The sequence below is a fragment of the Schistocerca americana genome, chromosome 1 (genome assembly GCF_021461395.2).
Source record: "Schistocerca americana isolate TAMUIC-IGC-003095 chromosome 1, iqSchAmer2.1, whole genome shotgun sequence".
Lineage (NCBI taxonomy): Eukaryota > Metazoa > Arthropoda > Insecta > Orthoptera > Acrididae > Schistocerca > Schistocerca americana.
Genome location: NC_060119.1, coordinates 379,187,004 through 379,210,852, shown reverse-complemented (window position 1 = coordinate 379,210,852; position 23,849 = coordinate 379,187,004). Strand labels below are relative to the sequence as shown.

Genomic DNA, 23,849 nt, shown 5'->3' with positions numbered 1-23,849 from the left:
TTCACACAGATACAAGAGTGATGGTCGGCCTAGTAAACTTCAGTATGTACAGGCTCTTTGGGTTCCTGGAGTTACAATGGCTGTGGTGTTACATTGTGTTTTATACTGATCAGCACATACCTTTGTGGGGACAATTCTCCATGCAAAATATCTTTGGACTCAGATCATTGACAAAGAGAATTTCATTTTTCAGTCAGCTTCTTTGCAGGATTTGGACTCATTACTGTGGGCCTACAGTGTGTCGTTTGAAAATACGAGTCCTCTGAGCCGAGCAGAAAATTTTTAAGGCATGTGTTTCTCTTAAGCTGTCAGAAGTACCCAAATTTTGTCATTCCCACCCCATTTCCTTCTCCATGCGCGATAAGGTAAAGGGTAAGTTGCAGCATTGGCAGGATCAGGGCGTCATTTCTCCTATTTTGTTGAGTCGGTGGGCCACCCTTTGCTGGTGATTCCGAAGTCCGATGGCACCGTGCACATTTGTGGTGATTTCAAACAGATGATCAATGTATAATGTGTCGCAAATTTGGATCCCATTCCACGGCAGGCAGAGTTGTCGGAGGCCAGCGTATTTCCCGCATCAACTTGTGCAATGCTTACTTGCAGTTGGCACTGGACGTGGTTTCTTGGACTTTTCAGGTCCTACACAGCCCCATTAGGCTTCCCTAGTTTAATCACTTGCCTCTTGGAATATCATCTGCAGCAGGAATTTATCAAAAGTATTTGGAGCTGTTGACCCTGCTGCGCCAGCTACCTTGATGACATCTGTGTCACGAGCGCTTCTCATTATGAGCATTTAAGAAACCTTCAGTCGGTTTTCCAATGCTTCCTGAAGATTGAGCTTAATTGAAGCTTGGAGAAATGCAGTTTTTTCTCCCTGAAGGTACATTTCTCAGTTCATTTGTGTAGTAAAGATGGTCTTAATATCATGACCACTGTCAACCTACCAGTGGCCAAGAACCTGACGAAGCTCATATTTTTTGGGTAAGATTTTGTAATATGTCTGCTTAACCCCAGGCTGCATACATCTGACAGCCTTTTAACTGTATTCATCTACAGATTGTCAATGGGCTTTTCAGTCTGTCAAGCAGCATTTGTGCTCTGCTCCCTGTACGCAGGGTAAACTTTTAACCCTGGCCTGTGGCGCTTCCCAGTACGGTATTGGTGCCATCCCGTCCCAACGGAATCGAACAGCCTATCACTTACACATCAAAGATGTGTTTCCATTGCACAGTGTAAATATCCACATGTGGTAAAGATTTAACAAGTTTCAAGTCTTCCTGTATGGGATGAGGTTCCTCCTCATCACTGACCTCAAGCCATTGGTTTCCTTACTTGGTCCTCGTTCCAAGCTGCTGGATAGGACTCTGCACAGGTTGCAGCAGCAGGCCCTCTTTGTCAGTAACTCTTGTTATGTCATTTGTTAACATTCCACTGCCCAGCATACCACTGCTGCAGGGGGCTCGACCTGGAGTTCAATCGACAGGAGGTTCTCGTGTTCGTGTTCCAGCAAACCCTGTCGAACTTTCCATTGACGGCATGTGAAGTCACGACCACTATGGACCCTACCAGTTTTTCCATCATATTGTTTCAGCAGTCCTATTGCATTGGCCAGAGTGCAGCTCTTTGGGCACAGTGCAGGGGTGGTGCGTGTTTTTTCTACTCTTGATCAACGCAACGTTGTCTGGGGTGCAGGAAGTTCTCGTGCTTGCCGAGAAAGAACAATGCTGTTGTGTGGTCAATACCTTGACACTGCGTACTGCACACTCCAGTTGCTGTATGTGTCGCATTGGTGTACGACTCGTATGATGGCATTAGTGCAATGTCACGTCTACTTGCACACGATCAGTCATATCAAACATCTGGCGCATTCTTGTGGGGCATGTGCACAGAAGCAGGCTGCATCACTTCTGTCCTTGGCTGGTCCTGGAGCACCATCAGGAGATGCCACTGATTTCACTGGCCCATTTTTAGGCAGCACGTGGTTGTTGGTGGTCGATGCATTTTCTAATTTTTCACACACAACCAATCTGTCCTCCACATTGTTGAATGCCACAGTTTGCAAGTCATCGGTTATTTTTGCCATTGAGGGGTTGATCTGGTTGGAAATTTGTGTCACGGGAGTTTGAAGACTTTTGTGTTTGCAGTGTGTAGTGTTTCGAGAATTTCTGTAAATTCTAGAACCACTCAGCCTTATACCGTCCCGAACACACAATATTTTAGATGTGAGTGTGGGGCGATAGAATCCTACCTATTGCGCGTCACATGTTTGTGTGTGCAGGTTTGAAATTCTATCGCCAGAAGAATGTAGATGCAGCGGTTGAACGGCAACGACAAGTACTTGTTGGGTGATCCAAGGAAGTTTTTAGTGAAAGTGTGCGGAAGAACCATGGCGCTCCTATGTTATTCTGTGCTAATTGTGTCAGTGACCATTGTTATAATAACGAGAACAGTTGAGAAGGTACTCTTGAGAAAACTTTTGTTTAGCCTTGTTGAAGGGAAGACGTATATTATGGTTCATGTTGAGACTGGACATGGTTTTCTAGCCGACCTCCACTTATATGTAAATTAGTTTGTTTCTAACATCTGGATGCACGAGAAGCTTATGAAGCAGTACATATTTACATGAAGAGTGAGATTTGTAATATGCCTGAAGTTCAAATAAACGTCGTTAGTTGAAGCAAATGAAACTTTGTATGTCTACTTATTTTTATAAGTAGAGAGAGTCTTAAGCAATTCCTGTACCTAGCAGCATACTTCGGAGACGTCGCCCTAGTATGTCAAGTACGTCATCTTGTAAAAGAAGTGGAAGTTAGTATGTTTACTTCACACTTAAATTGTCATCCAAAGCCTTTAGAAGTGGTATCCAGCATCTCACTATTGCTCTGTTTCACTCGGATTCTAACTCAGATGTGGAGCACTTCCTGTGTAAATTTAAGACCAAAATGAAGCAATCTGTCGCTGCGGCTTCCAAAAATGATGTGTTGTTGATCTATCTGGCTACACACCAAGCAACGCTGATCAACAGGTGCAGTCCGGTGGAACGATGCATAGGTGTCAGTGTAGGGTCTCCTGGATTTGCTGCACTCAATTACATACCCTGGACTAGCTGCCATTTGGGACTATTTTTTCAGCCAGTAGTATGGGTGGCTACCTGGTGTCATGGTGGGCCACAAAGGTCAGCAGTTGTTTGTGGTAGATGTTGGTATCGACCCTCTCCTCCTCCTCCTCCTCCTCCTCTCCCCCTCGCCGATGTATGTGGCATCGCCACCACTGCTGCCAGTGGACCTCATCTTGCCACAACCTCCGTGTCATTCCAGCAGAGCTATCATTGTTGGCTCCTTTGGTGGTTGGTCCACTGTTGGGTTTCCAGGGGCATCCCCAGCTGTTTGCCAGAGGTTGCAGACCAAGCCTCGTCAATGTTGGCCCCATGTGGCCTTTTCAGGGGGCAGGGATTTAGTATTGCCCTAGTTCACATCGTGATGGAGGCAGGTAAATTGCATGGGTAGCACAGTGGGATAGTGCAGAAACCTGCCATAGAGGGCAGACGCGACATGTAGGATGGCAGACCCACTGGCAGAGTTGTTTACTTGTGGGTGGCAGGTTGGCAGTGCTTACTGAGTCTGACCACCATGACCTAGCTTAGCTTACTGTACTGTGTTGTGACCAGTACTTAACTGTTAGCCATCTACGCCGCCCAAGCACTGAGTTCTTCATGTGTTCATTTCTAGGTGGGTCAGTCTCTTTGCTTGCTGTAGATCGACTCACGTGGCATGTTTGTTTCCCTCTCACGGGGTTCTACTCCCCGGCTATATTTGAGCCACCGTAGGTCTGTGAAGTATCCATGCTCAAGTGCCATTGTCACACCTGTGCACATACTAAAGATACAATGAAACCCTCAATACCCAAAGTACTTACAACATAACTGTCTGCAGATACACAGTATGTTAATTAAGCTAAGAGTTAAAAGCTCTGATAACCACATAAATCAAAATAAACTCAAGGTTTACAAAGAGTTGCACTTTATTCTTATTCCAGACTTCATGGACCCTTAATAAAAAGTAATAGCTTATCAATTTAACTATATGGGAAGTCTGCTAACACATCTACTCTTGAAATTAATATTTGTACAAAATGTGATGGAGCTTCTCTCAAGTTAGTCGATCATCTGGCAGGAATGTTGAACATTAGTTTGTGAAGACAGGCCTCCACATGTTAGTCCCATATGTTTGCAGTGCAACAACAAAGGAGATGAGTGATAATTCAGAACTACTATAATAAATAAGCATTTTTAATGATTTATGACATAAAAATGATATATTACTACATAAATGATATACAACACATTTTTACATAAACTACCAGAAAAATCAATTATGTAGCTGACAGCACTGGTCAGCAATTTGAGATCTATTACTGTGCCCAACAGTTTGTTTCCAGATGGCAACATCAGGATAATCTGGTAGGAAAAGTCACATCTAATCACTTATAGAGTACTGTCTATTGCTATTCAGTTGTATTTTCACATATACAAAACATTCATCCATATGACCCATTCACAATGATTGTTGGAATGGTTTTCGTAACTATCCAAGGTTTGCATTTTGTGTACTCTCACCAGCCACTCATCATGTAGTGTATTTTCTTCACTTCTTCAAACATGTCACCCTGAAAATACACAAATTGAAAAATTTAAAAATAAAGTCATATAAAGAATTAAATTTTTTTCTTGTTTCAGAACATCTGAAAATAAAAATATATATGTTTTTCAAAATAAACAAGTTTACTGTACACTGCCAGATTGGATCTACTTAAAACAATTATTCAATGACAGCACAAGAACATGCCTTATTTTGTGCAGGTAAACAAAAGTACCACACAGGTGATAATATTTTATGGCGGTTGGTTAAACACAAATTCACAATGTAAAAAAACAGTGATTTCTTAGGATTTTCTTGTTGAAATGCATAAATTAAGAACTCCTGTCACACTTTTTCAATACCTGCAATGTTGCTGCCATTGTTAGACACTGGTGTATGTAACACAAACAGACAGGAAATAAGTAAGCTATAGAGAGAATTTTCGAGCAGTAGGTGAATTGGCAGAATGTATGTGTGGAGTAGTAGGAAGAATGTTGTTTAACATCTTGCAAGTAGTGATATTAGATATAGTGCCAGCTCATATTGGGGCAAGAAATTGGCTGTAGTCTTTTTCAAAGAATGAACTTAGCATTTGCGCCTTAAATCATATGGAAACAATAAAGATAAATGAATTTGGTACACCCCCCCCCCCCCCCAGAATTCCTTACAAATGTAAATTCAGTGTCTTAACCTCTTAATAACCTTGCTTAATGGAGCATGAAGATGGACAGCAAGAAGGAAACAAATTACGTTGAGGAATACGCAAGAAAGCGAATAATACATAACACTCATGAAATGTTCAGTGACATATGAAGGAAATGGATTACATTAGTATGAACTAAAACACATATAAGTTTGTAAATAAGGACAAATACGAGGCCTGTTCAGACGGTAAGTGTACTGTGACTAGAACAGGCTATGGTTTTTTGAGGGTTGGCAATGCTGAACAGTAGAGGGAGATCCCCTGACATGCGAGCCATGTGCTGTGATCCACTTCCTACTCATCGAAGGAATAACTCCTATTGAAATTTTTTCATGATTCAAAAAGTGTCTATGATGAAGGTGTTATAAACAGAATGAGTGTGTTTAAATGGTGTAGGGAGTTTAGTTGAGACCAAACAAATGTTCATGATGAACAGAGGAGTGGAAGACTTTCCACTTTAACTGATGGTGCAAGAACCGAAACTGTTCATGAAGACCACTGATCGAAAGTGGACGAAATTTCCACACGTTTCCACAACTCTTCAGAACTCTCTTACATGAGACTCACATAGAAACACTGGCATGCAGGAAACTGTGTACAGTTTGGATCCCAAAACAGCTGGCAGAGCAGCACAAGAAAAATCGGGTCAATAGTGCCCACAAGTTTCTTGAGCGACTTGTTGGAAGAAGTGGATTTTCTGAGCTCTATTGTGACTGGAGATGAAACGTGGGTGGCTAATTACATGCCTGAGACAAAAAGACAGCTGTCACTGTTGCATCACACCAATTCTTCACACGGAAAAATTCAAAAACCACAATTTTGCACAAAAAAGTCACGGCCTCAGTGTTATGTAATCGAAAAGGCATAATTTTGGTCATCACTTCTGTCTCTAAGCTGGTCGTAGGTTGTGTTCCAAAAATGAACAGCATAAAGACAGAGGTGATGACACTTTCTGCAGGACCTGACCATCATTTTGCAGGACAATGCTCAAGCACGTACAGTGCAAGCTGTTACTGATTTCTTTGACTGATGGGGCTGCTAAGTGCTATACCACCAACTGCACTCCCCTGACTTAAGCCCTCATAAGTTCAACTCAATTTCTAAACTGAAGGAAACACTTCACAGTATTCGCTTCAGAACTGCTACAAATTCGTCCCGCGATAGACCGCACCGCTCGAACTGTCAACACAAGTGGCTATGCTAACAGTATCCTACAACTTCCGGATTGCTGGCAACGGGTTATACACAATGCTGGTGACTACTTTGAAGGTCAGTAAAACTTTGTAACACATATCTATTTTGCATTAGCTGTAAATAAATAATTGCCACAATTAAAGTTCCACCCCTCGTACATAAAGTCCTAAAATCACTTACCTTGGTTCAATATACAGGAACACACATTTTCAATAAATTGACTGCAACCATTAAATATTTGGTTTCAGATAAAACACAGTTGAAACAGAGTTTCAAAGACTTTTTGATAGTTTGAAAGTCTTTTTGATACTCCAGAAATGAATATCTTAACAGGGACTGTTAGACCAGCTTAAATAGAAATGTCTGTTAGATTTCAGTTTTGAGAGCACTTGGTTCAACAGTCAAGATTAGGAGGTATTTTGTGTATGATAAATTTATTAAAAGTGGATAATTATGTTTCATTCTGACAGGGTATTAATTATGTAAATATTAGCGGTTCCAGTTTACTGTAATGTATGCACATACTCTCACAATCTCCTGACAAATGATCAGGGAAGTGAGTGTAATATTCAAATGTTTTATGTTTAAGTTATATCATTTCATTTTTTGGTCTTGGGAACAAAAACTGAGTCTAATGTATTGCTTGTTGAAGGGAAATAATGAACAGAGACTCAGCTGGTTTGTAAATGGAATGAGAAGTACCGGAGTTTGTGGAAGTAAAGAACATGTCAGTAGTAAGCTCAGACATAACCAAAACTTATTTAACTTCAAAATTACTAATACTTTCTGAGTGTGTTAATGCTTCAAGTCAAAATTTTACAAATCAAGCTGAACACGCTATTTTGAATATCACTCTAAAGTTTGGTCAAGCTATGTTACTTGACAGTGACACAGCATGCAAAAGTAAAAGTTTGCAAAAATCTTCTCTTAGATATAACATCTGAAGGGCAAATGTGTGTGTCTCTTCTTATGCAGCCAATCTTTCAAGGAATACCATTCTCTTTCTGATTAGCAATGTGCTAATGGCACTGAATAATAATGACTCTGAAGAATGGAATTGACACACAATAATCATGCACTTGGATTATGCTGAACTGCATATACAATTATTAAATGTTTGCACAAAATGTGTTTTGAAACTGCCATTTACAGAAGTTACAGCTTAATTGGGTTAAAGCAATTTAATAGCATCATATATGCCACCTTTTGCAATATTTTATATGTCTAATAGTGGTCTACTCATTAAATCAAACATGAACATAGATGTCCACATGACATACTGAAATAATGTGACATAATCCCTTGTCTCAAGTGAGTGGAGTATTTCGAGCTATATCTGTGTACTGTGCACTGTAGCGCTGTGCACGTTATTATGGATCATTATGAAAATGAAAGTAAGCTTCCAATAGAGATCACTACGACAGTATCACAAGTCCTCATTTCATGTGTGGCTTAGAAATTAAAACAGGAACTCTCACACTAATAACAATAAACTATAAACTGCATGGGACTACAACTTCATCCTTTGTCTCGTGTATGCTGGAGATCAAAATGTTGACCGTTCAGCTAACTAGTACAACCCTAAGTGCCTGTAAGTGTGCATGACTATTAAAATGTATTTTTAAATAAACTACACATTACACATAAAAACAGGAAAAGACTTACAGCTTCCTCTTCAGCTTCAGAATTTTGTGGTGAAACACCAAACTTCAAGAGATCCAGGATTTGTCTCCAGCCTTCCTTGGGAGATCCCAGAAGCCTGTCAACTGTTTTGATCCTCCATATACACCAAAATCTATGTTCAACAACAGGATTGAGGTTTTTCTTCCTCAGTGGACTATTCTCTGAACTAATATTCAATCTCTTGTTTGGTCCCTCTGTTTGTTGGTCATCATCACAAATGAGCTGTCGTTTACCAACATTTGGACCAATTTCCTCAGAGGCAGAAATGGCAGCTATTTTTGCAATTTCATTCTGTTTTTTCTCAAAATTGCTATCTCCTCTGTATTCTTCCTCGGCTGGAGGCACATCATCAGATTTATTGCGAAGGGTATTCTGCACGCAATTTGAAGAGGATGAGGCTTCTTTTCCCTCAAGTTCATGGGGACTTACAAGCTGTTCGCTGACTGGCAGATTACTTTCAGTCATGTTTCTACTTATTTCAACATTTTCTGAGATCAAATTTCTTGTAATCATCTCTGAATCTGATTCTGGTTTTACAGAATCTTCAGTACTACATTTCACATTAGACACTGTATCGATATCCACTTTATGCATATTAGAATTATTATCCTCAATTTTAGAAACATCAGCAGCAACTTTCTGCTGTTTGTCAATTTGACATATTTCAATATTCTCAGTGTCTTCATTATCAGGAAATTTTCTTTTAATACCATTTTTTCCATTCGGAGGACCAGAGTCTTCCCCATCAGTTTTGTCAATGTAATATAATTCTTGAGTAGGTTTCTCAGAAGCTGATTCATTTCCATTAGTTGTTATCTCATCTTCCACAATTATGTCACTTCCTGAATATTTCCTCCCCAAGTATTTTTTATTTTTACGGGATCCTCTGTGTTTGGGTAATTTAACACCATACCGCAAATGAAGCATATTACAAAAAGAGGGGAATTTCTGTTTAGTCACACAAGATAGAGCACGTGCCCGATGACGTGCGATTCCTGTATGAACTGCAGGCTGACCCCTTCTGATTCGTTTCATTGGGTGTAACGTATGAACACTCTCAATTTTACATCCACTGTCAGCGACTGAATTATCTCGATTAGTTTCTGATGACAAGCTCTTGCCTGCATTTGTTTCAGAGATGTCCATTTTCGTTGCTTCATCCCCTGGGCGAACATCATCTTGAACAGGTACAGAGTCATTAATTTTGCTGCTGTCTGCAATGCTAAAAAAGTGACGCAGGGCTAAATGCCTCTCACAATATGCACATTCTAGAGTGTTATCTTCTGAGCTCTTCAGCCAACCACAGATCACTAAAACCAGTGCACTTATTCCTTCTTCAGAACAATTTGTTTCAATGATTTTAAACAAATGCTCCAGAATATCTCTGCTCAGGCCCTAGAACAAAATATGTAAATGAATTAGCTCTGCCTTGTGTAAAGTGTTTTACATAAAAATGGAAAAAAAGTAACTTAAAAAATTATCCAAATGATTCTTTGCTTAATTTACGAAAGTAAATACTAAAATTTTAGAAAACAAGGTAAAGGATTAAACTACACATTGCTACTCCCACTCTAATTTGAGCCGATTATTAAAATCTGTTTTCACAGACAACAAATTTGGCACAAGATTTTCTTTTTACCATCGTTCAGTGGCAGCTAATGAAAGCTGTTTGTTTAGCTTTGACCATAACATGGTTTTAACTTCCATGAAGATTTACAGTGAAAATGTTTAACAATAGGAATTGAAGAAACAGATAGTTTGGCAATGGAGAAAAAATAATAATGATAAAAGATGAAAGCAGCATATGACAAAATGACATTTCCTGGCCGTATCAGACAATGTATCCTTAATTTGACGATTTCATTACACAAATTAGCTACGCGGAATTCGTAATTGATGTATATTGAGGGAGAACCTCATAACTTGAGAGAAAACATATGTAGTGAGGTGGTATTGTGAACTTTCAATTGCAATTTTCATTGTAGGTCAAATATTAACTACAAGACAAAAAAAGAGTTCACCCTGACTGGAACAAACAGTATGGACTAAACACGATAATTTACTTAAAATATTTTGAGAAATTCAGTATAGTTTTTGTCATAAAACACTGTTGCTACTGCTGTTCCAATCAGTTACAAAGAATCTGCATAGTGTCCTTGGAGCCATTCTGGTTTACAGTCCACATGGCACATATGAGGGCAGAAATGGGAAAATCCAATGCATTTATCTTAGTCATTCTTATGATCAACACACAAAATATTCACATTTCTTATCTATAAATGCATGTAATTATTATAAAATTTATACACAAGTGCCAAATAATTACCATTTTATCTAACACAACTTGTTGTATCTTTGGTAACTCACTTTCATACATAATAATTTTTTTCCAACTGTGGCATATATTTTTGCACAAAATTTTTGGATGAGTTATGATCTGTATAAATCTATCCGGACAGGGACAAAATGACCAATAGCACAAATTATCATGTGCTTTATGAGCAATATCGCCCCACAAGTCTGGTTTCTGGACTGCAAAGAAACAAATAATTGACAGTTAACTAAGAACTTTTATGACAAGTTATTGGAAAATGCCTTAATGATAAGAAAATAAAGTGTTTACATTAATTACAAACATCAGAATTTCAACTCAGTTTTTTTGTTTTCACATAGTTGATATTCTTTACAAGTTAAGCAGTCACTCCTCATTAACTTTTTTTTCTGACTCCATAGACTTACGTCAAGTTATTTCATTTTCATTATACTACAGACTCAAAAACAATACAATAAATAACTCTTTCAATATTACTGGATTACGTGGTCCAGTAATTGTTTCTACCATATCTTTTTCTTCTAATCTTCTGCCAATTCACCACACACATCAATTAAGCATCATGTCACGTCAGGCTGTATTCGCACTGGAGGTCATGTCCTGTCAATTCACTTAAACCCAGTATCAAATGGTGAAAGTGAGGTTATGAGATACTGTCTGGGATACAAAAAGTCAGAATATAGTAATGAATTGAGAGACTAGCAATGATAAATTTTATTACTGCACGAAACGAACTTCATAACATAGGTTCTTGATCAATTTTGTGTGGTAAAGTAGTGAGAAGTGAAACAACATTTCAAGATATCAACATCTATTTGCTAGCGAAAATATATACACATAAACACAGAAAACAATATTTATATGGAAACAAACACATCCTCTTTACCTTACCCACAATTTTGTTTCCTCGCATAACTAATAGTCATAAATTATATTTTTCTCCTTCATTAGCGTTGATCTTTTCACCTAAAAATGTTATTTACTAAAAATGCTTCATCAACATATGTTTTCTTTATACGTAGTGCAAACTTCAGCTCTGTTCTGTTATTGTAAAACCTAATAATTGTTCACCATCAAATACCTGACAATGCTTATGGAAGAACACCCAATGGAAAAACATCCAAGCTGTCATGGAACATTTGCAGTTTGTCACGAAAACAAAGTAAAATAATAAAATAAGAATTAAGAAGAAAGTAAAGCAGGAAATCCACTAATATAACATAAGTGAATGCAGGGAAAATAAATTCACTTTCATTGTTAGCAGACTATGACACCGTGGAAACTTTCTACCTGAGAAACAGTGATGTGACGTGATGACCCACTGACAGCCAGTGCGAGTGCCACCATTTGAAAAGCACTGTGGATTGTTTTGATGGGAAGTGGTGTGATGGCAAATTTGAATTGGTGTTCATACTGCTCACTTTCATCTTTTGCCCCCAGTTTCTTTAATATTCTCTCTTTTAAGGGATGAATTATTTCCAACAGTACAGCAATGTCAATTATTCAAATCTCAAAATCTAGTTAGAGGGCCTACATTTTATTCTTTCGGTATTTGTATTCTCAAAAGCACGTGATATGAAAGTCACATATTGTAGACTATCTTAAATGCCTAAACTCTGTAGCTTTTGTACACATAAAATAATGGACTTACGAGATTGGAATAGTTTTCTTATTTTCATTAACTAATTTTTTATGGCTTTTTGGTGCAACTCTTAGTTGAGGTGGTAGGTGTTTGCTGCATAGAAGCATGTAATACAAACAATATGAGGTACTTACACAACATTCTCCTGCCGTACTGACATTAGAGGGAAGGAGGGAGGGAGGGAGGGAGGGAGGGAGGGGAGGAGGGGGAGGGAGGGAGGAGAGGAGGGGGGAGGGAGGGAGGGGGGAGAGGAGGGAGGGAGGGAGGGGGGAGAGGAGGGAGGGAGGGAGGGAGGGGGGAGAGGAGGGAGGGAGAGGAGGGGGGAGTGGAAGGGGGAGGGAGGGGGGAGAGAAGGGTGGAGAGGGGGGAGAGAAGGGGGGAGAGAAGGGGGGAGAGGCGGGGAGAAGGGGGGAGAGGGCGGGGTGGGGGGGAGGGTGGGGGGAGGAGGTCTGGTACCTAGCGCTGCAGGTTTCGAATTCGTGCCAGACAGCATGGACCTCGATTACCACTAGAGGTCTCTCCAGCAGTTGCGCCAGAAACTGTGACCACGCGCACACTCCTAGCCCGCGTATAATGTGAGGGTGCCACGGTGGAGCATGTGGTCCCAGCCGCCAATAGCGATGTACTCTATCATGTATGTAAGTGCCTGCCTCTTGCTTAGCAGGCAGTCTGATATTCGTGTTAGTCTATTGACAACTTAAATGTGATTTGAGACTTTCTCGGCGTATTCCATTCGTGAAATCTTCTCGGGTGATCAGCCGAGTAAAGGCGTCGTCTTCTCGCAACGTTTCGAAGGGTTTCTTCAAGCGAAGATGATGGGTACGAAACCCTTCGAAACGTTGCGAGAAGACGACGCCTTTACTCGGCTGATCACCCGAGAAGATTTCACGTATTGACAACTTGCCTACAGAGAGCGTGTTTACATTACTTTGTTTCTGTGGACGTTGTGGATTTGTGAGTTTTCACTTGTGACCCCATTGCTATATGTGTGTTGTTCGTTAGGTCTGGCTTGGTCGTCCGTCGTCATTCATGTCCGCCCTTCCCTGTTCGTTTTGTTTGTTCATGGGCCGCTTCTGTTTGGTTCTGCCGCGCTTTCCTTTTCGGCAACCCCGCAGTCGTTCCGGTTGCGGTTACAACATTTTGGCGACGAGGTAAACGGTGGTAGTTGTTAGCATGGAGGTGAAGTTGGTCTGTCTTATGGATCAACAGTAGCAGCTCATGCAGCAGCAGCAGCTCCAGTTAGACATCTTACAACAGTCGCTGCAGTTCTAAAGGACAAAGTTGATGCCCGGGACGCATTCCCACAACAGCTACCGAGTCCTCGGGTGTTCGATGCTTCCCTGGTCCATCGTCATTCCCACCATTTAATGATGCTAAAGAAGACTGGGAAACATACTTACATAGGCTGAAACAACATTTAACAGCTTTTCAAGTCACAGATGACTCCTTGAAGTGGTCATTGTTTTTGTCTTGCGCTTCCCCAGACAGGTTCTTTCCTCTCCGCAAGTTGGCACTGTTGTCCGATCCTGTGGCTCTTTCCAGGAGATATGCCTTTTGCTGATAAACTATTATTCCCAAAGCTACCATGTGGTCACCTCTCGGCTGGAGTTTCACCAGTACCATAAACAGCATGGTCAATAACATTGTTCCTGGGTCACGGACTTGCAAGGTCTCAGCTGTCGATGATATTTTACGTGCACAAATCAGCAGTGTAAGGCTTCTTATGCGGACTCCTTGATCTGGGATGTGGTGGTTCAGCTGGCTCCCAATCCTGAGGTCTGCACTGAGGTGTTGAAACTCTATAACCCGTCCTTGGAAGAGATTCGCTGCACTGCACACTCCTTCGAAACTGCGCAGGCAGCTAATGAGCGCCTTATGGTGTGGGTGCAAGTGGCGGCAATAGATGTGTCTCGGCAGGTTCCGCCCTCACGACGTCGACGTGGCCCTGCCGATGGAGGCTAGCACCGTCGCGACTCCTGTTTGTCCTATGTCTCTATGGCATTGGTGCCTCTGGTCGCCCCTCGTCGCTGATCGTGTGGCCCACTTCCATCTTGCCCTCAGTGCGTTACTGCACATTCTCGAGCTGATTGTCTCCACCACTAGAAAACGTGCATGCTGTGTAACAAGGTGGGCCACATCTGATCGGTTTGTCACAGTCACTCGACTCGCTTCAGTCCTGCCCCTCCAGGGCCTCAAGGTACCGTCCATGCTCTGCACTTTGTAGTCCCACAGGATGACCCATCAGCATGGAAGCTTTTCCTCATGCTCTGCCTTTTCAATGAGGATGTAGTTTTCAGGTTGACACTGGGGCCACCACCTCCCTGATTAACACATCGACGTATATCCGCTTGGGCTCTCCTGAGTTGTCACCTCCCTCTCGGCGTTTGGTCGTCTACGAAGATGGTTTTATTCCCCTTTGTGGGCAGTTCGTCGTCCAGGCGATGTACAAACGTGTTGCCTGGTTCCTTACCCTTTTTGTCATCGACCGTCCGTTGGCTTTGAATATTTTTGGCCAGGATGCGTTTCAGCTGTTTGGCTTTTCAATTTCCGATGAAGTTAATGTCGTTTCCACGGCTGTTCCTTTTCAGGACTTGGACGATCTGTGCTTTCCGCTTTTGTGTCATCGTTTGCAATGGATCTTGGATGTACTTCTGATTTTCAGGGGCACATCACACTTCGGCCAGATGCGCAGCCTCACTTTTTCCGGGCTCGACCCCTTCCGGTGGCCTTACGGCTGGAAGTCAAGCAGGAACTTGATCAGCTCCAGGCCCCTGGCATTCTGGAACCTGTGACATACAGTGCCTGGGCGACACCATTGGTGGTCATACGAAAACCCAATGGGTCCCATCGACTGTGTGGGGCCTTCGGCACTACTGTCAATGCTCAGTCCCTCGTAAACATTTACCCCATTTCCCGACAGGAAGACCTCCTCACCAAGCTTGCTGGGGGAGAGTACTTTTCCAAGATCGACCTGGCTGAGGCATACCACCAGTTACCCTTGGATGCCGATTCCCAGAGCATCTTTGTTATCAATATGCCTTTCAGATTGTACAAGTACAAGTGCCTTCCATTTGGTGTCTCCTCGGCACCGACCATTTTCCAGCAGTTCCTCAAGCAGCTTACGCAGCCTATCCCTGCCTGCGTGAATTATCTGGATGACATCTTGGTCAGCGGGCATTCTCGCCAGGAACATTTGCAAAACGTCAGTGCCTTATTTCACGCTCTGCAATCTGCAGGTTTATACTGTCAGCTGGATAAGTTGTTTTTTTTTTTTCAACCGGAAATGGAACACTTAGGCTAATGGCTTAGCAAAGCTGGCATTCGCCCTTCGGGTCATAACGTTGCGGCCATTGAGGCCCTTATCTGAACTGCAGGTCTTTTTGGACAAGGTCAGTTATTACTTAAAGTTTTTACCCCAGGCTGCCTCCGTTGCTCAGCCCCTCAATCACTTGGGTCACAAAGGGGTGCCTTTTGATAGGACTCCTGCATGTGTCCAGGCTTTTCTCTGTTTAAAGGCGATGCTGAAATCCACCCGTTGCCTTACTCCCTTCTCTCCAGACCACCCCTTGGTTGTGGCGGCTGATGCGTCGGCATATGGCAGTGGGGCCGTCATCATGCATTGGAATGCCGACGGCTCTGAACAGCCATCAATTATGCATCTAAGATGTTGACCCCAGCACAACGGAATTACTCCCAGATTGAAAAGGAAGCCCTAGCGATCGTGTTTGCCATCCAAAAATTTCGTACTTATCTCTTTGGGGCAAAGTTTACCCTCCTGACGGACCATAAACCCTTAGTTACGCTTTTCGGACCTCACTCTCACCTTCCAGAGCGGATGGCGCAACATCTGCAGTGCTGGGCATTATTTTTACGAAATTATGCTTACACCATCCAGGATAAGCCCACCACCCACCATGCTAAAGCGGACACTTTGTCATGCCTCCCAGCAGGCCCCGGTCCTGCGTTTGACAAACAGAAGGTCCTCTGCTTTCACACTGATTCCGGATGCCAGGTTGTGCCGGATGGTCTGCCTCTTATGGCTGCTCACATTGGTGCGGTTACCTGACGCGATCCTATCTTGCGGCAGGTTTTCCGCTACATGGTCCACAAGTGGACCTCCTACATTACTCGTTGGATGTGGACCAATTTCAGCCCCTGGCACCACCTGTTCGACAGGCTCTCTGTGGTCGATGATGTCCTTCTGTTGGCCACAGAGTCGGATGCGCATAGGGTAGTCATCCCTCCAGATTTGTGGCATCAATATTTATTACACTGGAGTATGTCCCGCATGAAAGTTTTAGCTCGCCGGCATGTGTATTGGCCTGGCATTCATGGTGATACTGATTGTCTGGTCTGCGGGTGCACTGTATGTGCATGTTATCAGGCAAGCCCAACTCAGTTGTTTGCATGCTGGCCTGTACCTCACCGGCCCTGGGATCACATCCACCTCGATTTTGTGGGCCCGTTTTTTGGGGGCCATGTGGTTACTTATCGTTGATGCCTGCTCCAAATACCCATATGTCGTCCGCATAGCGTCCACCACCACAGAGGCCACACTCATGGCCTTGGCCCAGGTTCACACCATGGAGGGCCTGCCTCAGACAATGGTCTCTGATAATGGTCCCCAATTCACAGCATCCTCCTTCCACAACTTCTGTCAGGCCAACGGTATCAAACATATCCATAGCCTGCCTTTTGACCCTTCCTCACATGGCACGGTGGAGAGGCTTGTCTGCACATTTAAACAACAGTTGATGAAGGCGGTTGACACATCTCCAACCACATCGGCCCTCGCCCTGTGTTTGAGCACCTATCACATCACGCCAATTGATGGCCGCAATTCGGCGGAGCTCCTCCATGGGCGACAGTTGCAGACCCTGCTCCATTTGCTGATGCCGTCTCTCTCAGCGTTACACCCCCAGCACGGCTGTGTGGGCCCCGTGTACGGGAGCAAGGCAGGTTGGACGTCTGCCATGGTAGTTGCTGGCTGGAACGCTGCCATCATAACCAGCTCCGCCTGCGTGCCCCCGCGGGATGCCCACCGTTATCGCCTCCTCCTCCTCCACTACCTCCTTAGGGTACAGACGTGGTCCTTGAGTTGCTGCCACTGTCCCTGGTTGCTGCCTCCCCGCAGCCTGCCGCTGGCCCTCCCTGCCCCTAGGTGGGTTGGCGGCTCCCTCCTCCACCCTGGCCTCTGGTTTGGTAGTCATGGACACCCCAGACATCCCTTCCTCCCTGCCACCGGCAGCTGGTGAGCCTGGGTCTTCTCCCATCTGCCAACCACCTCGGCACCGTCCAGGGCGTTTCCGCCCATTCGTGCAAGTTTTAGGGGGGAGGGATCTGGTACCGAGTGCCACGGGGTTCGAATCTGCGCCAGACGGCAATAACCTCAATTACCACTAGAGGTCTCTCCAGCCATCGCGCCATAAGGCGTGGCTGCATGCGTGCTGGTGGCCCACTTTTAATGTGAGGGCGCCACGGTGGAGCACGTGGTCCCAGCAGCCAATAGCAACATACTCTATCATGTATTTAAGCGCCTGCATCTCGATCAGCAGGCAGTCTGATATTCGTGTTAGTCTACTGACATCTCGCCTACAGACAGCACGTTTACATTACTTTGTTTCCGTGGACGTTGTGGATTCGTAAGGTTTCGCTTGTGACCCTGTTGCTATTTGCTTGTTGTTGTTCATTAGGTCTGGCTCGGTCGTCTGTCGTCGTTCATGTCCATCATTCCCCGTTCAATTTGTTTGTTCGCAGGTCGCTCCTGTTTGGTCCCACTGCACTTTCGCACTCGGCAACCCTGCAACCGTTCCAGTCGCGGCTACAACAAGGGGGGTGGGGGGGGGGGGGGGTGGGGTGGGGGGGTGGGGGGGGGGGGGGGGAAGAGAGACTGAAACGTCCCCCCCCCCCCCGCCCCACACACACACACACACACACACACACACACACAGAGGTGTGTGTGTGTGTGTGTGTGTGTGTGTGTGTGTGTGTGTGTACACTGTTGTATATGGAGAAGTGAATTTAGTAAACTGAACTGAACAACAAAGGCTTTCCCCACATACTACATTGCAAGGACTATGTCCTATAGACCAAAATTAGAAACCTCTTTTTAACATACGAAATAGGTTTCATGTATCAGCCATTTTGGAGTACTCCTGGCAATGCCAAATCTTAAGAGGATTTTGAGGCAAAACTTGCAGGGTGAAATGACCCTCCCAAATCTCAGCAAACATGCCTGTCTTGCAACTGCCAGAGGCGGAGATCATTTCACAGCAATACCTTACATTGTTAGGAAATTAACAGCAAGGGATGAGTGACATTACGAATAATGACACACCTAGACTGAAAATCTCTCATTGCGCCTTTTGGTCTAATTTAAGCTGGGATGTAGATGGTGAACAACTATATGCAGAAATTTAAGACTGTGGGGTGCTTTTAAAGCTGTGGTTCCATAAAACTGTCAAGAACAGAAGAATTCTTGCAGACATTCGTTGCCTCCATCACCAGTTGAGAGAGATCATTTAGCAAAGTTAAGCTCATATTTCCATTCCTCAAAATGGTACACACTGAGAACGTGTCACGTCCAACCAGCATTCAGAAATCCCAACTTTGATTCAAATTATTTCAACAAAACTTTCAAAGTCTTAAGAATAAGCACAATGACCTGGATACCAGGGGCTGGTATTTTAGTTGTAAGAGAACACAGATATCCAAATGAGCTAATTAGTGTACGTGTCATTCTTCATGATCATGCTTTGTCTTCACCAGAAAACAGAAATGTGACGGCAGGGTAGTCATCTTAGGTGTGAGAGGTAGCAACCATAATTGTAACAGATATACGAAACTTCATGGTATTATAGAAGTTGCAGCAATTGGTTGTAAGTAGGGGAAAGAGAACTTAATCATTATAGGTTATACAGATCCCCTTGTAATAGCCTAGATCTTTTCTTTGAAATTCTTAATGACCTAATTGTTGAAATAGACAGTTAAGATAGCAATAAAAATGGCTGGGTTAACATTATATTAATAGGAGGTATAATTAGTTAGTTACTTGTTCCATAGATCAAATCCACAATAAACATTATGATGTTGAATGTGTCAGCACGCGCAGTACACTTATATGCAACTAAACAAAAAATAATGTTTATATGGCTACATGGCCATTTACAGAATTTATTTAAATGACTGATTTCCTCTACTTAGGAATTCCTCTACGGTACAGAAGGAGCTGTTAAGGAGAAAGCTCTTTACTTTACATGTAAAAACATCTCCGCTATCTGTCAGACATTTTATTTCTATGAGTAGATTGCCAAAGAGTTTTACACCTGCGTATTTCAACCCTTTCTGAGCCAAAATTCGATTCGTTAAAAGGTATTACAAATTATTTTTCATTATAAAGATTGACATGCTGTCTACTGACAACAGCTCGAAAAAACTAAAGCTAATACTAGATCACTGGACTGAGCCCCATTAAACACATCAATAGCAGTGAATTATTCATTGGCTACATTATAACAAATAAGTTTTATTACACATAGGATGCGTAAGTTCTGTAGCTTGCCTTTTCTAACCACCATGCTACTTAGGTACTGATGGAAGCTGAAAAATCATTATATTACAAAGTGACAAAAGGAACCACACACAAAAACAATGCTGAAAAATCTCAACAGTAAGCCAAAAAGCTTACTGCTAGTTAATGATGACAAAAAAATAAAAGTGTATACATCAAAGTGAAAAGAGAAAAAAATAAGACTTTTCCAATGTGGAATGCTAAAGGTTGCAACAATGACAGAACTAACAGTATAATTTAAGAACTATCAAGACTATTTACAAAGATCAACTACTAGCATCTAGAAGGAACTATGCAGCCACACTCTTCAGAAACTCAAATAATATTGGAATAGTTATTTGAAAAGTTATCAACAGCTTTAGGGAAAATCACCTAGTGATCTTACCAACAACCATCAATGAAGTATCATCAAATTCAAACAACAGACTGCAAATCTTTTCAATGGGTACTTTCCCTCTGTTGGAAAATCTATCAATAATCTATAATATAGATACAAGGGCATTCCAATAATAAAAAAAGGAGATATTTGGCCTCAACATTCTAAGTCGACACAATTTAATATCTGAGAAACAGAACAGCTTTATGAAAAATAAATCAGCTTCCTTAGCTGGAGCAGAGTTAATACACAACACAATAACTGCCACAGAACAAGGAGTATGTTACTAGACTTATTTATTATTACTTTTGTGTATGGCTTACAGAATTATTGGTGTGTTTCTTGATCTTGAAATAGAATCTGAGTTTGTTAACAGCACTATACTATTTGATAGGCTAGATATCGAAGGAGCTGGCTGTTAATTGATAAAATTGTATAGTAGCAATGGGAAAAAGTTTGCATGGCTTAAAACAAACATGCAAACACAAAGCCTATGACAAGCTAACGGTATTGTGCAACAGTGTTACCAATGAAATAGTCGAGTATTTCAACGAAAGCCATTTAAATGTAAAAAATTCCACTGTAAAAATGGAAAACTGGACATAATTCTTGTGTATCACAATCAGGGACAGTCTCCAGTAGGACAGGCATTGAGATTCCTTGCATGTAAGCTATCTTAAAAACAATTTATCACGAATATGATTACCAAACATTGTAAACATATAAATGTGGTGAAAACTGCACATCACTCATCATTCTCATCCAATCTGTAGATGCAGTAGAAATATGGGGTTAAGCATCACAAACAAAACTGATAACCTATCCACACACACACACACACACACACACACACACAAAAAACCTACTTACAAAGTTTTAAGAAACATCCCTGAATGATGAATCCATATGTATCACTTCGTAGGCATAATGAGGAGAAGATTAGATCACTCAGAGCTTGCACACAGGCATTTAAATGGTCATTCTTCCTGCACTTCATATGTGAGTGAAACAGGAAGAAGCCCTAATAGATGGTACAATGAGAAGTACCCTCTGCTGTGCACTTCACAGTGGTTTGCAAAGTGTGGATGTAGAAACACATCACCAAAACTACAAGAAAAAGATGTCACAACTATTTGTGGTGCCAAACAAAGAACCAGGTTGTAAACTGTTTCCTTTATAAATGTAAAGGTAATATAGCTAGCTTGTGAAAACAATGAAATAAAAACAAAGACATGCACCAGCATACTACTAGACAAAAGTCAAAATACAATGTAAATAACCACAGAACAGCATTATATTCATTCGTTCATTCATGAATGATGAAGGAATGAGCATCATATTAAAATCAAGCACTTCCTGCCAGGCTGAAGCTAGCCAATGCTGAAGGCATGAGCATTATATTAAAATCAAGCACTTCATGCCAGGCTGAAGCTAGCCAAGGCTAATCTTAAAATCTCACTACCAAATTAAATATGTATGAGGCGTCTGTACTTTCGGAGATGTCTGAAAGAGAAGACACAATTTCAATCCTGTAGCCATTATGAATCAATCAAGACACAAAGGAATTAATGACATTAGCTAGCAGTGTGTGCTGATCTAAATCAGTGGAGAAAGTTGAAAATGTGATCTGGAGTGGGATTCAAATCCGGGTACCCTGGTTACCACTGCAACATGTGGAAAGCACGAGAACCGGGTTTGAATCCCAGTCTGGCACAAATTATCAGCTTTCTCCATTGATTTAAATCAATGCTCACTTGCACCTAATGTCATTAGTTCCTTTCTGTCTTGGTCAAATTAAATGCTCAACGAAAAATAATTTTAAAAGAACACCACTTTTGTTCTCTAAATGAGTTCTATGTCTTCATGCTTCAAAAGTATTTCAGGCTAATAGCAGTAAGTAACTTGCAAGCAATCTGACTGAACATTGCTCTTGTACATTGACAAACATAAAATGTAGAAAAATATTGTTAAACCCAAAACTATAGTTCATAAATTGTAAACATCAATGTTCTTACCAGATGTACAATGTACTGATGATGTATTATTTTAGGGACTTTATTGATTATGCGATACTGAATAAATTTTATTATTATTATTATTATTATTTTCTATGGAAGAGAGTCAGCTTACTGGACTTGTTCTGCTTAGTACTAAAAGGGAGGAGGCAGAAAAATTTCATTTTGATGGAGTGATTAAGCAATTTCCAGGAGCAAAACCAGAGGGTGTTATTTGGTTATACTTGTTAAATGTTGTTATATTTATATTTGTTAGTACACAACTTTTTAAAGTTTTAATAATTTTTATTTTTTCCTACCATTCACAGTAGCAAAAGTGGAAACAGAGCTTCTTATGTGTTTTTTTTAATACCCCACGTACACAGTGATCTCAAGAGTTTTTCAGTTACAAAAAATAAGTCCAGTACATTTTATTGATTTATTTCATAAAAACAAACCAAATTTCCTTCTAATTAAAGTTTTAAGTTTTGCTCCTGTATATACAGAGTGATTCACAAAGATATGCAGATATCTTAATATGTTATTCTGAAAGTAAAACTAAAGAAAAAAGTTCATAAGAACATAGATCCGCAAATGTTTAGTTATGGAGTTACATCTAATAACAGATTCTGACTGAAATTTTGCAACTTTGCTAATATGAAGCCACCGCAAAACTGTACGAGGTTAAAGTAAAGTGTGATTTTCATTTATTTTGTTGTTACTGGTCTGGTGAATCTAATAAAACATGTCTCAGATGTGTATCTGCAATAGTTTTCCAGAACATCCAGAGAAGCAAAGATTATTATACAAGTAAATTTGTTTACTTTCCATTAAGAATGTAGAAATGTTTATGTCATTGCTGGTAACCGTTAGTGAGTTGTTTCAGTCCTTTCCTAACCTTGAAACGAGCTAGTTTTCTGTATTGTACAGTATATTTAAGTAAAACCACATAGTAACTGTTGTAGTTTGTAGATTATTTATGAAATAGGGATGCCTTTCAAATTTACGACAGAGGAATACATCAACATGGTGTTTGTTTATGGCAAATGTGATGGTAATGATACGACTGCAGTTAATGGATATCGTGTACATTATCCCACTCGGAGGATTCCGAATACATGAATCATTAGCAGAGTTATGTTATGGGAGACAGGTTCTCTACCTAGCATTGAGAATCAGTATGAGTGCTCGATATGTGAAGGCGATGATGAGGATATTATGGCCGTGTTCCATATAGCCTGCATTCCAGTACACAATGTAGCTCTCAATGATTAGGCATTTCACAATCTAAGGTATGGCGTGCAATGAAGTACAATAATCTGTATCCTTACCATAAACAAAAAGTACATCATTTACATCCAGGAGATCCTGTCCTTCGCTTAGAGTTGTGCAACTGGTTAAATACTACAGTAGAGCATCGATTATCCGAACGTCGGTCAACCGAACGACCGCTTACCCGAACTGTGTACTCCTCGCTCGCACCTGTTACTCTCCCACCCCACCGTCCATCATCCCCCTCACTCCCAAACCAAGTTTTCCACAATAGTCGACGCACTGGGCCACCGCTGGAGGAACATTGCTTCTAATGGGGCCTTCACAATGTGCTGCTGACCGGCCAAGCTGCCAGCTTTTTGGCAAATAAACATGTACAGTTCGATTATCCGAACAAACTAGTTTTCCGAACACCCATGTCCCCCAATTACTTCGGATAATCGACA

At 41.6% G+C, this 23,849-nt stretch overlaps 1 protein-coding gene across 5 annotated transcripts in view; it reads right to left on the bottom strand.

The window, feature by feature from the left end:
- Positions 1 to 4,267: 4,267 nt before the first annotated feature.
- LOC124600947 overlaps positions 4,268 to 23,849 on the bottom strand; it is a 35,241-nt gene continuing 15,659 nt past the window's right edge. For all 5 annotated transcript variants that reach the window (XM_047136206.1, XM_047136204.1, XM_047136207.1 and 2 more), the window contains exons 4-6: positions 10,544 to 10,749; positions 8,200 to 9,612; positions 4,268 to 4,665 (exon numbers count right to left, since the gene is read on the bottom strand). In XM_047136206.1, the coding sequence (XP_046992162.1) occupies positions 4,612 to 4,665; positions 8,200 to 9,612; positions 10,544 to 10,749 (1,673 nt within the window). In that variant the 3' untranslated portion in view covers positions 4,268 to 4,611. The remainder of the gene's footprint in view (positions 4,666 to 8,199; positions 9,613 to 10,543; positions 10,750 to 23,849) is intronic.